The 12,495-nt window shown below is 36.7% G+C and overlaps 5 protein-coding genes across 5 annotated transcripts; 4 read left to right on the plus strand and 1 right to left on the minus strand.

Annotated features, from left to right (window-relative positions):
* Positions 1–21: 21 nt before the first annotated feature.
* Positions 22–1,053, plus strand: C9374_010713 (uncharacterized protein; the record flags this gene model as incomplete). The annotated part of the gene is made up of 3 exons (XM_044686288.1): positions 22–147; positions 221–450; positions 513–1,053. 3 exons carry the CDS (start codon positions 22–24, stop codon positions 1,051–1,053), a joined length of 897 nt encoding a protein of 298 aa, XP_044543603.1.
* Positions 1,054–1,600: 547 nt separating this feature from the next.
* On the plus strand, positions 1,601–1,864 carry C9374_010714 (uncharacterized protein; the record flags this gene model as incomplete). The annotated part of the gene is made up of 1 exon (XM_044686289.1): positions 1,601–1,864. One exon carries the CDS (start codon positions 1,601–1,603, stop codon positions 1,862–1,864), a length of 264 nt encoding a protein of 87 aa, XP_044543604.1.
* Positions 1,865–2,050: 186 nt separating this feature from the next.
* Positions 2,051–3,462, plus strand: C9374_010715 (uncharacterized protein; the record flags this gene model as incomplete). Its single annotated transcript, XM_044686290.1, has 2 exons — positions 2,051–2,801; positions 2,861–3,462. 2 exons carry the CDS (start codon positions 2,051–2,053, stop codon positions 3,460–3,462), a joined length of 1,353 nt encoding a protein of 450 aa, XP_044543605.1.
* Positions 3,463–3,540: 78 nt separating this feature from the next.
* Positions 3,541–4,449, minus strand: C9374_010716 (uncharacterized protein; the record flags this gene model as incomplete). Its single annotated transcript, XM_044686291.1, has 4 exons — positions 3,541–3,674; positions 3,752–3,843; positions 3,901–4,221; positions 4,334–4,449. 4 exons carry the CDS (start codon positions 4,447–4,449, stop codon positions 3,541–3,543), a joined length of 663 nt encoding a protein of 220 aa, XP_044543606.1.
* Positions 4,450–7,132: 2,683 nt separating this feature from the next.
* C9374_010717 (uncharacterized protein) lies at positions 7,133–12,320 on the plus strand (the record flags this gene model as incomplete). The annotated part of the gene is made up of 10 exons (XM_044686292.1): positions 7,133–8,314; positions 8,368–9,604; positions 9,669–9,899; positions 9,955–10,133; positions 10,196–10,227; positions 10,281–10,436; positions 10,488–10,661; positions 10,713–10,717; positions 10,762–10,815; positions 10,870–12,320. The coding sequence occupies 10 exons, from the start codon at positions 7,133–7,135 to the stop codon at positions 12,318–12,320; spliced, it is 4,701 nt and encodes a 1,566-aa protein (XP_044543607.1).
* Between the last annotated feature and the right edge of the window lie 175 nt (positions 12,321–12,495).

Here is a 12,495-nt window from a genome sequence, read left to right on the forward strand (position 1 = left end):
GAGAGGAATTACTAACAAAAAATGTCTGAACAACCACTTCCCTCTCTGAACGTTGATGGATATGCCAATGTATCAGTTTCTTATTATTTCCCAACATGGTTAGGTTATGCAACCATCTCGAACAGTTCCTTCTTTTTCATTGCCTATGTTATTTACTTGATATGCCTGGCCATATTTGAGAAGACTTTCTAAACGTAATCAATTGAAACGAACACACAAGGTATTGCTGACATGGACGATTGTATTTGTGGCCATACAATCTCTCACTCAACTTCTCAGAATTGTGAACGATGTTTTAACTATTTACGCCAGAGAGACTGCTGAGACCGAGCGATTAGTGGAATGGAGTTTTTTTACTGCCTTGAATACCATATCGGGAGTGACCACGTTCTTTACCTTCATCAACATAATGTCACTCTTTGTCATTTTGTTTTTTGTACAGCAAGTATTGTATGTATGCTTGAATTTATGATGATATATCCGTAACCTTTCTCGTTATCTTGACATTTCAGTTGGCAAACGGCTAGATTAGTAAGAGCAATTTCACAGCAAGTTCACAACATTATTTCGATAGTCATGCGTATTGTCAATGGAATTTTTCTTATTGTTGGTGCATGTACAGTCATATTGGGTGCAGTATTTTATGCTTGCAACCGAATGGGATTTATCAATAACACAACCACAACCATAGTATTTGCATTGTGTTTTGCCATTATTGTGAGCATGCTTCTATTTTATACTGTAATGGTGTTGGCGAGTGGAATTATTGTTTTAAAAACAATCAAACAAACAAGTACTTCCAACAAGATATTGACACATACCACAGATCAGAAACCTATCGAACGCACAGATTCCAGATCTTCGTTTGACATTAGAAATTTTGAGAAGAAGGTTCAAAACCCTTTTAAAATCACATTTGGATTGTTAGGAGCACTTTTATTTTGTGTATTCATGGAAATTATTGCAGGTGGTCTTGCATCTACCATGACCAATGTGGACATTATGAGACTCATAATGGAAACCAAAGAAAGAGAATGCATTCAAAGAAATTGAAAAGAGAAAACAAACTCGTTCCATTCTGGTCACAACAATGGGCACTACTCAAACCTCCTCCTCTCAATTACTACTCACAGTGGTCGATGAAAACAACTTATCAGCTACAACTTCATTGTCATTATCCCCAATTTCACCCATGATGAGCGGGGCAACGATTTGTAAAAAGGAAGAATCTAGTAGCAGTATGTTGACCACTACAGAACCTACGACACCAAACACTACGATGGAATCATGCTGATTGGAACAACAAGAGAGGTCTCAGAACATTTAAAGAGAAAATTTTATGTTGGGAAAACTTCTTGTTATGGAGAGCTCATTCTCTTGGTTGGATTTACTTTCACACGTTGTAATCATGAGTCATGAGATTCAAACACTCATGAAGATTCTCTTAATAAGGTTTAACTCCACTCCCGATCTAGAAAATATTCGTTTACGGTTATTTATTCATTCCCTATTCAGCATATTTCCCATATCAATCCAAGTTGTGTACACGTTTTAATCAGGAAAGTTATTGCGAGCATAATGTTTTAAAATCAAAAACAAAATGCAAAAAGGTTCTGATATTGATCAAAATCTCGGTGTAAGAGGTTCCCAAACAGAGACACTCCCTCGTGAGGACTTTGATGAAATCGCTAGAGATGACAATTATGAAGTTTCTGATAGCCGTCTCAATCAGAAAGGAGATTATACCATTGTTTTCAAACACAAATATGGAGGCAATGATCAAACATTCCCAAATGTCCCCAGAGATAAGATTGAGAAATCTAGACTCAAGGATAGAATTCTTAAGGGAGGTAGTAACTTGTAAAATGCAGTTGCTGAATATTTTGAGAGAACCATTAGTAGTGCAATGCTCAATCTATTTGTGTTGGATCAAACAGTCAAGTGCACTTGTGTGAGACGATGTGATTCACTCTCATTTGAAAAATAAACCATGTTGGTTCTCTCATTGGTTTTCTCGTTTTAGAAACTCTTGAAATGAACCCTTAAAAAAATGCAACAAACTGAAGACGATTATTCATCGTTGCAACCATCCAGCACTACGGATCAAAATCATACATTTAAATGGTTACTGGTAAATGATCAATGTTATAATGTACAAAATTTAGAGTTGTGTGATGACATTGTATTTTCTGTTATTCAATTTTTGCAATCGGAATTTATTTTGCGATCTTGTATGAGAGTATGCAAGCAATGGCTCAAAATTTCTCTTTCAAAGCCTTTATCCTTACGAATTACTAATTTACAAAAATTACAACACGCAGCCAAGTGTGCTCAACTCAAGAATTTAACTATTCTGGTGTTGAATGGATTTTCAAAGGGTCAAGATGTTGCTTACGGAGATGCAGCCATTAAAATCATTGCAAAATCTCCACACATGAAATCGTTAACACGTTTAGAAATGGAAAATATGGACATTTCACACGAAGGTTGCTTGGCACTTGCAAATAGCCAACATGTTCAAAACTTGACACACTTAAACTGGAGTATTAATCCAAAAATTACGGTAGAGAGTTTTCTCGCGCTAGCATCTAGCTCCAATATGAAGAACTTGACGAGTCTTGATGTGTTTTTAACCTATGTGGGAGATGAGGGAATGAAATCCATTGCAAATATGAAACATTTACGCTCTCTGAAATTTGGGAGCAATAATATTTCACTTAAAGGAATTAAACACGTGTCATCCATGTCCAGCTTGACAGAATTAAACGTGCTTCATTTGGACATGAATGTGGTATCCACACGTACGTAATGAATATATTAATTTTTTGCAGATATGTAACATTAAATTTCATGAAAACAGATCAATTTTTGGACGTCATTGCTAACAGTGAAAGCATGTGTCATTTAACCAAAATGAGCCTGTACAAAAGTAGTATTTCATCTCAACAAGTGCTCTCACTGACCACCTCTCCATATATAACTCAATTAACTAGTTTAGATTTAAGTGGCAATAATATTGGAGATGTGGGCATCAAATCCATCGCAACGAGTAGGAGCATGCAACATTTGAAGCGTCTTACGATAAACACATGCATGATCAGTGATGCAGGAGCATGTACTATTGCCAAAAGCTCCTTCATGAAAAATTTAACCTACTTGAACGTGTCTAATGAGGATGGACCTTCGAGGCTGAGCGAACTCAACACCATCAGTAATGCATTTGCTCATGCACTTGCTGAGAGTGAATTTATGCAACAATTAGAAGAGCTTTGCATGCTCGATATATCAGTGAATGATGAGGGTGCCATAGCACTTGCACAAAGCAAGTACCTCAACAAGTTGAAATGTTTGCACTTGTCTGAAATTGGACATGAAGCGGCGTCCCTAGTTGTTTCAAAATTTCCAAAAGTTAAATTTATGAACCTGCCACGCTGTTCATTCGATGATTGTCTTGTGATGTAGTAGTGAGTATTTGGTTGGGACTTGCGCAAGTTTATTTCAACAATATTCACATCAGCATGTTGTCAGTACCTTAATAAATTATTTCTTTCTAAGGAAAGTACATCCATCGGCAATCGTTTCCATAGCAATGTCCCAACGTTGATCGTCTCTGCACTTGTTATTTGTCTCTCTGATTGCAATGGTATCTGCAGTTTGATCTTGCTCGTCAAGCACTAATTCCAAGTCATGTGAATACGGGTTGATTCATTGAGCTCATCAGTTCCACTTTGCCGATAAAGTCTTTACATACCTTTTCCTGACCACAAAGTGTTATCAATCACCACCAATCCGTTTGGTCTCACTAACTCATAGACCATTTCAACATATTTTGGATAATTCACTCTGATCCAATTGAAAAGAATTGTTAATTTTTTCATCAAATTTGAAAAGTGAACTTACTTATCTGCATCAATGAACACAAAGTCAAATAATTGTTTTGATTGTTTCAACTCTTCAAGTGATTCCAAAGCTGGCTTAATGATTGCTTCAATTCGATCCTCCACTCCAGCCTTCTTCCAATATTGTCTTCCAATTTGCACATATTCTTCACTCACGTCCAAGGTTGTGATTTTTGCATTGGTGTCACTCGTGGCCAAAGCAAAGCATAAAGCACTGTAACCAGTGAAACATCCAATTTCCAGGATATTCTTTGCACCGATCAATTTCAAAATGATTTGTAGCAATTGCATTTGTTCTGGTGAGCTGATCATGATGGAATAACTATTTCCACAATTTGATTCAATTATGAGATACATAGAAGAGTGTTAATATTATTATTATGGAATTAATAATTAGTTTGAATAAAATTGTTGTGATCTGGATGAACACATACTCTCCCAATTTCTCGCTCGTTTCATTTCTCAAATCTACTTGTTCCTGTGTCTCTCTCACACAAATATTTCGAACATACTGTACAATGGATGGATCAGCCAACACTGAGAATTTCATATTTTGTTATTACAAAACACTTTAATTTTTTCTGATTTGATGATGAATTTCAAACTTTTCGTCTTGGCATGAATTAAAAAATGGATGCGGGCTGATAAAGCCAACGATTGAAATGTTCAATATTCATTCTATGGCTGGAGAGGAAGATGGATCAACAAGATTTTCGGAAAGATGATCGCAATTTATTGACCCGATTCATGTCTCTTGTTTTATTTGGGATTTTTCTGAGTGAAGAGAATAGGATTTTCTAAAATGAGAAGAGAGAAAATACATCCTGGAAATTATTGTAGATCTTGATGGCCAAAGAAAATTCGATTTTGATACAGTTGTCAGGATATGTCCATAGCCATCTTTGACCATCAGGATCTACAATTTTCTCTTTTAAAAAACACTTTCATCCCAATACATGCTGTCAAGTAACCATCAAGCATCGATGGTGTTTTCCAACAACACCGATCCAAGTGATGGACGTTCCTCCGTAACTTCATCAGCCACGCTTCAGTCATCATTATACAATTCAACCATGAAAGAAACGGAAGAGAAGCTATTCATGTGGATTTGGTCCTTAGTACCCTTCCAACGCATTCCAGTTTGGATCTCTTACGTTTCTCTATTGTATCATTTGTACTGCTCTTTTAGTTTAGGCTTTGATGGATCATTTAATTTCGGAGTCTATGGCCAGTGGATTGCAAATATTCTCATCATTCCAAGAACGTTTGGATCGTTATGGTTTCCTCATGCAATGCAGATGGCAATAGCTGGTCTGTTATTTGCATTTCTGTTGTTGACGTGGTTCTGTGTGATTGTGGCTATGACTATAAGGCATGAAGACAAAAAACAGCATTGGGATAAGTTGAAAATAATTGTTACACTCTCATGTGGATTATTTGGAATCTTTCATTTGCTGTTTCTTCAATGGGTGCTGCCATTTGTGTCGTGCACATTTAACGGTAGCAATTTATTGAACCAATTCCCTAGCGTTAAATGTTGGTCAATGCAAAATGTTGCTCATCTCATTTTGTCATCAGCATTTATTGTTCTGCAGATTCCACTTTCATTACTTGGCATCATCATCACGACAACTATTGCTTTTGATTGGAGGAAATCATGGAGAAACATAATATCTTGAGGACATACCTTTTAGCACCTTACACCTTACACTTTAGTGCCGTTTGCAATGGCACGTAGTCCCAAAAAGGAGATACAAATAGCACTTAACACTGGAGTGCCAAATGCAAACAGCACCTGACACTTGAGTGCCGAGTGTCATCAGCACCTGTATATTTTTTAATTTATTTAAATATTATTTTGAAATTACAAACCTCCGTCTTCACGGTTGTGAGCAACGGGCCTCAAAATTCTCTTCACTACACAATCATCATCGAGTATAGGAAACAGCATCACGAACGCAATTTTTGGACAATTCGTCTGACAACGACAATACCAAATGATCATCTACGAAATTTAGTTTATGGAGGGAAGAATAGACTCACGCTCATTTTCTAAGGTGAAGCGTTGTGAGGCAAGTGGTTCAAATAATGTTCCACCGTTCAGCACCTGTTTTCTGAGTTGATGTTGCGCCATACAACACGGCGTTGAAAGAGATTGAGATGAAGTTGTCGAACAGGATGTCAGAGCTTGCTGAATGAACTTGAGAGACGATTTATGTTGAGGAAAAACACTTGCAGTACATGTAGGAAAACATTTTCATTTGGTTCAACAGGGGAGTGAAACTTGCCAGCTTTTCTTCATAGTGACATGTACTTTTGTTCAATTGTTACAAAAACGGTGAGAAGAACAAGAGAATGGTGCTCAACACTGTTGTTGGCTGATGTAATCGAATTTGAGTGATTTGGGAATGACGGTAACAGCAAAAGTCAAGCTGAAGCAATCAGAAGGGTACAATTAAGGGAACTGGAATCAGTTTTTGTTTCGTAGTCATACTTCTTAACGGCTGAGTCTATCATCATGAATGAAAGGTTAACATATCATCTTTTGTGCCTCCCAACTCCTTTCATACGAAGGTCCAAGCTAACATACGAAAGGAAAGTAGATGCATGAGATTAAATCATGCCTTTTTTTTGTTTGATAGATTCGTTTGAACACGAAGTAGAATGGTTAGGTTCACAAACTAGTACCTCCATTTCAATCAACATCCATTTCGCACCTTACACTCAAGTGTCAAATACAAATAGCACCTTACACTCAAGTGTCAAATACAAATCACACTTCATTCATTTGGCACTCAAGTGTCAAATGCAAACAGCACTGACACTAAGTGTAAGGTGTAAGGTGCCAAAATATAACAACTCTAATATCTTGTGAACACCATTGGTTTGTGATGATTTTAACGTTAACAAACCAGCTATATTTGGTAATTTCTCAAGTGTTCATACATTCATCTATTGGAAAGCCTCTGTTTTACATGTCACTGAACGTGGTCGTTAGCTGGCTGTTCTTTCGTTCCCTTCCGTTTTTTAATTTGAGGACAAATTCTGTAATTGGTGGAATTTTGATAGCCAGATTTGGAATGCCCATTGGATCTTTACTTTCATCCATTTGGAACACTAACAACCAATATGACCTGGGTGTTATATTTTTATTAGCTTGTGGATTGGGTGTTTCAATGATCCTGTTCTTAGTCGGATTTTCATGTGTGGAAATTTACATTCTTTATATCAAAATGCAAGAAAAGAAGATCAAGGATCTTGTAGGACAAAGTGATCAGGCACTAGCAGACTATTTCAGCAGCAGAACCTTGAAAAATATTCTAAAACTAAGCGTTTCCCATGACCATCCTGATTTTGACCTTTTCAAAATTATTACTGCCAAAAAGAAACAGCTCAATGCTTCTGCTTCTATCATGTGTTCACTCTACACAGCCAAATACCATGAGATTCCTCAATTTTCACTAAGTATAATGTCAGTCGCAACTGCAAAAGCCAATATACTCAGCAGATTTATAGTTTCCTATCGAAAGAAAGAAATTGACAACAAATTTTACAACGAAATGACCAGTGAGAGTAGAACCTTGCTGGAAAAGGTGGCAAGATATCAAGATCGCATACGGTCCTTGAGAAAGTCCTTTTGGCAAGCATTATTGTCCAATGAAGATGAAACAGACAAATTATCTAAACTTTCATCTCAAATCTATCACTCGGAACAAGAAATTGATATCATTCTGGAGTATTTACAATTGAACTACCCTCAAAATATGCAGATTGAAAGAAAACGACAAAGTTTTCTTGCTGAATTCAAATTCCAACAAGGTTGCTCATCATGTGCATCACTTCCTCTCATTGACCCTGTTTCTCCAACCCCTGTAAAATCCATGTCGAGAGTATTCACAACCACATCTTTCAAGTCTAACCTGTCATTCAGTAGAAACAATCGAGTTGTACCATTAGTTGATATTCCAGAATCTCCATCCAAAAACAGTGTCACTCAAGACTCTGCAAGACATGTTAACCTATCCAGTCCTGCTCCATCCACAATAGATAACAAGTATAGTGACGCCATTAACATGTCAACAACGAGAACGTGGGAAAAGGTCAGCTTGCTTTGGGTAGAAGTTCTGTCTGTGATATTTATACTTTGTTTCTTCATTTGTTCCATGATCATTGTAACATATAGCTTTCCAAATATTATTTTTGCTGGTAGCCAATGCCAGAGAGTTCATACACCTGTGTATTTATTGAAAGAGCTGAAATATTTCCTCAGATCTCTTAATCATGGTGTTTCATACCACACTGAGTTTTTTGCCAACATTATAGAGGTTCAAAACATTCTAAAGACAGCAAACTCTGTTCAAGGGATGGATAGAGTGTTAGAAAAAGATCGTACTCTTGTCAATCATCCTGTATTAGTAAGTTTTTGAATGTTTAAAAGGCTCCACAATATTGATCTGTGTGAATTTAGCTTCCTAATGGTAATCTTGTAAATATGTCAATTTCAGATATATCGAATGAGCTACTTGTGATCACTGAACGTTTTTCTACATGGAAAGATGTTACTCCAGACTTTATTTCTACTTCTTACGAATATTTGTTTCTCCAACAAAATGCAGAGTATTTCTCGGATTTATTGGCCTCGTATTGTAATACTGTTACCGATTCCAAAATAGAGCAACATATTTCCTATCTGATTTATTTGATCCTGGCTTTTGTGGTCTTGTATATTGCACTTGTGGTCGTCTATGCCTATTTTGAAAGAAAGTTCTTCAACAAAAAGACAAAAATACTTGGCATCTTCCAAAAGATACCCAAGGACATTGTTGGAACGATGTTTAACGCCACTCCAGAGCCAGGAAAAAACGCATTCTTTTCAAATATGATTAAGATACGCTTAGAAAGCAAATCCATCATACGACTTTTATTTGTTGCAACCATATTTGTCAGCTTGTGTGGACTACTAATCGTATTTTATGAAGTTTATACATTGGATTATTACAACTCGGTCATTATGGATAAGATTCAACACTCATCCAAAGCATTGAGGTCATGTGCCGAACAGCAATGGAAGCTTGGAGATTTGGAAATGAAGTCCAGCAATTCAACCGAATCAATTTCTTGGATAATGGACAGCGTTTCTTACGAAGAAGTGTTTGAGCAAAACTGGAGTGAGTTTAGGTATGGATCAGGCACAGAACTGTTCAGCCTGACTCTGGATGAATTTAATTTGGCTTTGGACAACTGCTCGTCATCAAATTTCACTTGCCAGAATCTGAACCATCTCGTTGAGATTTACCAAATGCATATTGATATCCTCACACAGAATATTCTTAACAACATCGAACAAATGAGCCCTTTGGATTCATCTCTCTTCGAAGAAATTTATGCTCTTTCCAATATTGTGATTTCAAGAATCCATCAAGCAGCCACAACGATTGTTACAACAAGTACAACAGCTGCAACTCCTATTTCAATTTGTACTATAGTGATTTGTATTTTACTTTTGCTTACTATTTCAGTGTTGCATTACCACCATATTTGCCATGTTTGTAATGAAAATGATTGCCTTCGAAGACTGATGAATTATATACCCGAACAAATCATTGAGAATCATGATTTAATTAAGGGCTATGTGCTTTTCAATACCTTTTCAGTTAAGAAGATGAGTGAGAGGAACAAAATATCAAAAGTGGAAGCGGTTTTAAGTAAGTTTTTTCAACTACAACATTGTCAGTTCAAAGGCTACACCAAAATGGTTGTGATCAATAGATGAGGCTATTGAAGGAGGAATTATCTTAAAATCCGATTCGACAAACATTGATTTTGTAAATCGTAGCGCATTAACCATGCTAGGATATGATATTGGAGAGTTGACTGACATTTCCCAAGTGGTCACACCTGAAAGTTATAACAAAGTTCTAAAACCTTGCATTGAAAAGATGTTGAAATCAACGAATTCATATGGAGAATATGTTGAATTGGATGCATTAAGGAAAAGCGGTATGTGAAGCTCATTTAATGATGGTTATTAATTGTGATCTAATACATTGATTAGGATCTACCTTATCTGTTGCATGCTCTGTGGGTTGTTCCATTTTCGAGAAGAAGAAATTTATTACCATTTTTTTGAGAGATATCACCAATGACAAAAAACATAAATTTCTTCTAGAAGAGGAGAGAAAAAAGAGCGACTCTCTTCTCCTAAACATCCTGCCTGGGCATGTTGCCTCAAGAGTAAGTTTCGAATTTTCATGAGAATTTATACAAATTGATGGCTCTGTTGAACAATAATTCAGCTCAAAGCAGGAGATACATTTATATCTGAGAAGTAAGTAATGGATGAAAGATTCATACCTAAAATCCAACATTTCGATTTAAAAGATTTGATGACGTCACATGCCTCTTTTCAGATATGGTTGGCTTCACCCACATGTCAAGTTCTCTGACTGCAACAGAGCTAGTCCAGCTACTCAACACCATTGTGAATGGTTTTGATGAAAACATTAAGAAACTTGAATTGGAAAAAATTAAGACCATGTAAGTTACATCAACCACAACGAACAATTATGCAATGACAAATTATTCCAGAGGTGACGCTTATTTCTGTGTAGGAGGGTTACTGGAAAATCAACATGACCATGTAGAACGGGTAATCACCTTTGCTGTACACATGCTTTCTGTAATTTCAAAGTATAACAAGCAGCATGGATCGAACTTAAACATTAGAGTCGGAATTCATACTGGGCCTGTTGTTGCTGGATGGTACGTGTTATGATAATTTTTTTTACAGCTTGAATTGACATATTTCAACAGCATTGGTAAGTGTTCACATTTCTATCTTTATAGGCTTCAACTTTATCAGGTACTTTAAAATTTGCGTACGACCTTTGGGGAGAAACTGTCACAATTGCACAATGTAAGTGTTGTCACAATTTTAGAGAGTTTTATCACTAACCGTTACGTCTACTAGTAATGGAATCCAAAGGTACTGCCGCAAGAATTAATGTGTCACGAAAATCTTACGAACGAGTGTATGATATTTTTGAATTTGAAGAAAATCAAGTGGTGGAAATCACTCCAGGTCACACCATCAACACTTATTTACTCCATCAGAAGCATTATGATGTTGATACTTTGACGAAAAATAAGGTATCCGAGAACCTCTTTGTGAGGGTGAACTTCCAAGATCCACAATCTTTTAACTTTAAAAAATTGATTAACCAAAAGGAGATGTTGGGTATATTCAAGGACTTCGCAACAGGTCATTTCGTGGACATTGTTGATTTCTTTATCAGTGTACAGGAATACAAGGAAGATGTAGCTGTAAGCAACAGATATGAGACTGCAAAACAATTGGTTCAGACCTATCTCGACGAAAATGCACCAAGGCGGCTAAAATTCAAGTACATGAAGAACGCAGTCAACCCTTTCCAACTGAAATTCAAAGATTGTAATTCAACATCATGTCCTCCAGATTTATTTACCAACTTTGAGAATTTATGCATTCGTTCACTTCAAGAACTATTCCCCAATGTTGTAAAATCACCAGCATTTGACAGTTATATTGAGAAAAAGAAAAAAGAGGATGTGTATGGTCTTAAGGCCATGTTAAAATCATCTTCAAGCGATAATTCAACTTCTGATAAAGAAGAAGAGGAGAAGGAGTTTTTCCTGTGGTGTGAAAAGTGTGGAACAGAAATCATCAATCTCGAAAACAACAGATTCAACAATTTTGAATTTAATCATCGAATCTCATTGCTGTTGAATGTTTCTAATTGGAGAGTGGTTTTTGAGAATGATCGTGGTAAAACATACTTCTCTCCTGAAGTGACTCACAATCACTTGAGTAACAGTAGAAGACACGTAGAAATCAAATTTATATACGAATTACCAAATTTCAGTGCTGAGGAAGTATTCAATGCATGGATCGATGACTCTGCATTCAGCACACATATTGAACATTTGGAATCATCCACTCAAATTGATTTCATCAGCGATGATAAATATGGTCATGCAGTTTACCATCAGATTTATTCAATGAGCTTTCCTCAGCAAAATCGAGAACTAGTTCATGCTTATTGTTGCAGATACGAAGAAGATGCTGGTAGATATATGTGCATCACACGAAGTATCAACAATCCAAAAGTGCCAGAGTCCTCTAAATATGTTCGAGCAGAAGCGAAAACCGCCTTTCTCGTCGAAAAGGTAACAGACAGTTCCTGTCGCTACTACTACAGCATTATATTCGATCCCAACGGATGGCTCAGCCCCGAATATTTCTCTTCGTCATTCAAGGAAACTTTAGAAAACAATTTCCATGCCAAGTTAACACAACATGTTGAGCGATTTTGTGAACAAAAGGTCACACCTAGTGGTGGCTTGGTGCAATCCTTAAAACATTATCAGTCCAACAAGAAGTAGACCCAGTTTACTGTTTCCAGGCTCAGGTTCAGCCTTACATACACGTGTTAACTTGGTATTGTTGCAGTTCGAATTGAGGGAGTGAAAGTGTCACTCTCTAAGCGCTCGTCATCTCCTTTCTTCTTCCAATCACGTTCCATTGCACAAGGCTTGCAAAATTAGATTTTAAAAAAAA

The sequence above is a fragment of the Naegleria lovaniensis genome (assembly GCF_003324165.1).
Source record: "Naegleria lovaniensis strain ATCC 30569 chromosome Unknown tig045, whole genome shotgun sequence".
NCBI classification, from domain to species: domain Eukaryota; phylum Heterolobosea; class Eutetramitea; order Acrasida; family Naegleriidae; genus Naegleria; species Naegleria lovaniensis.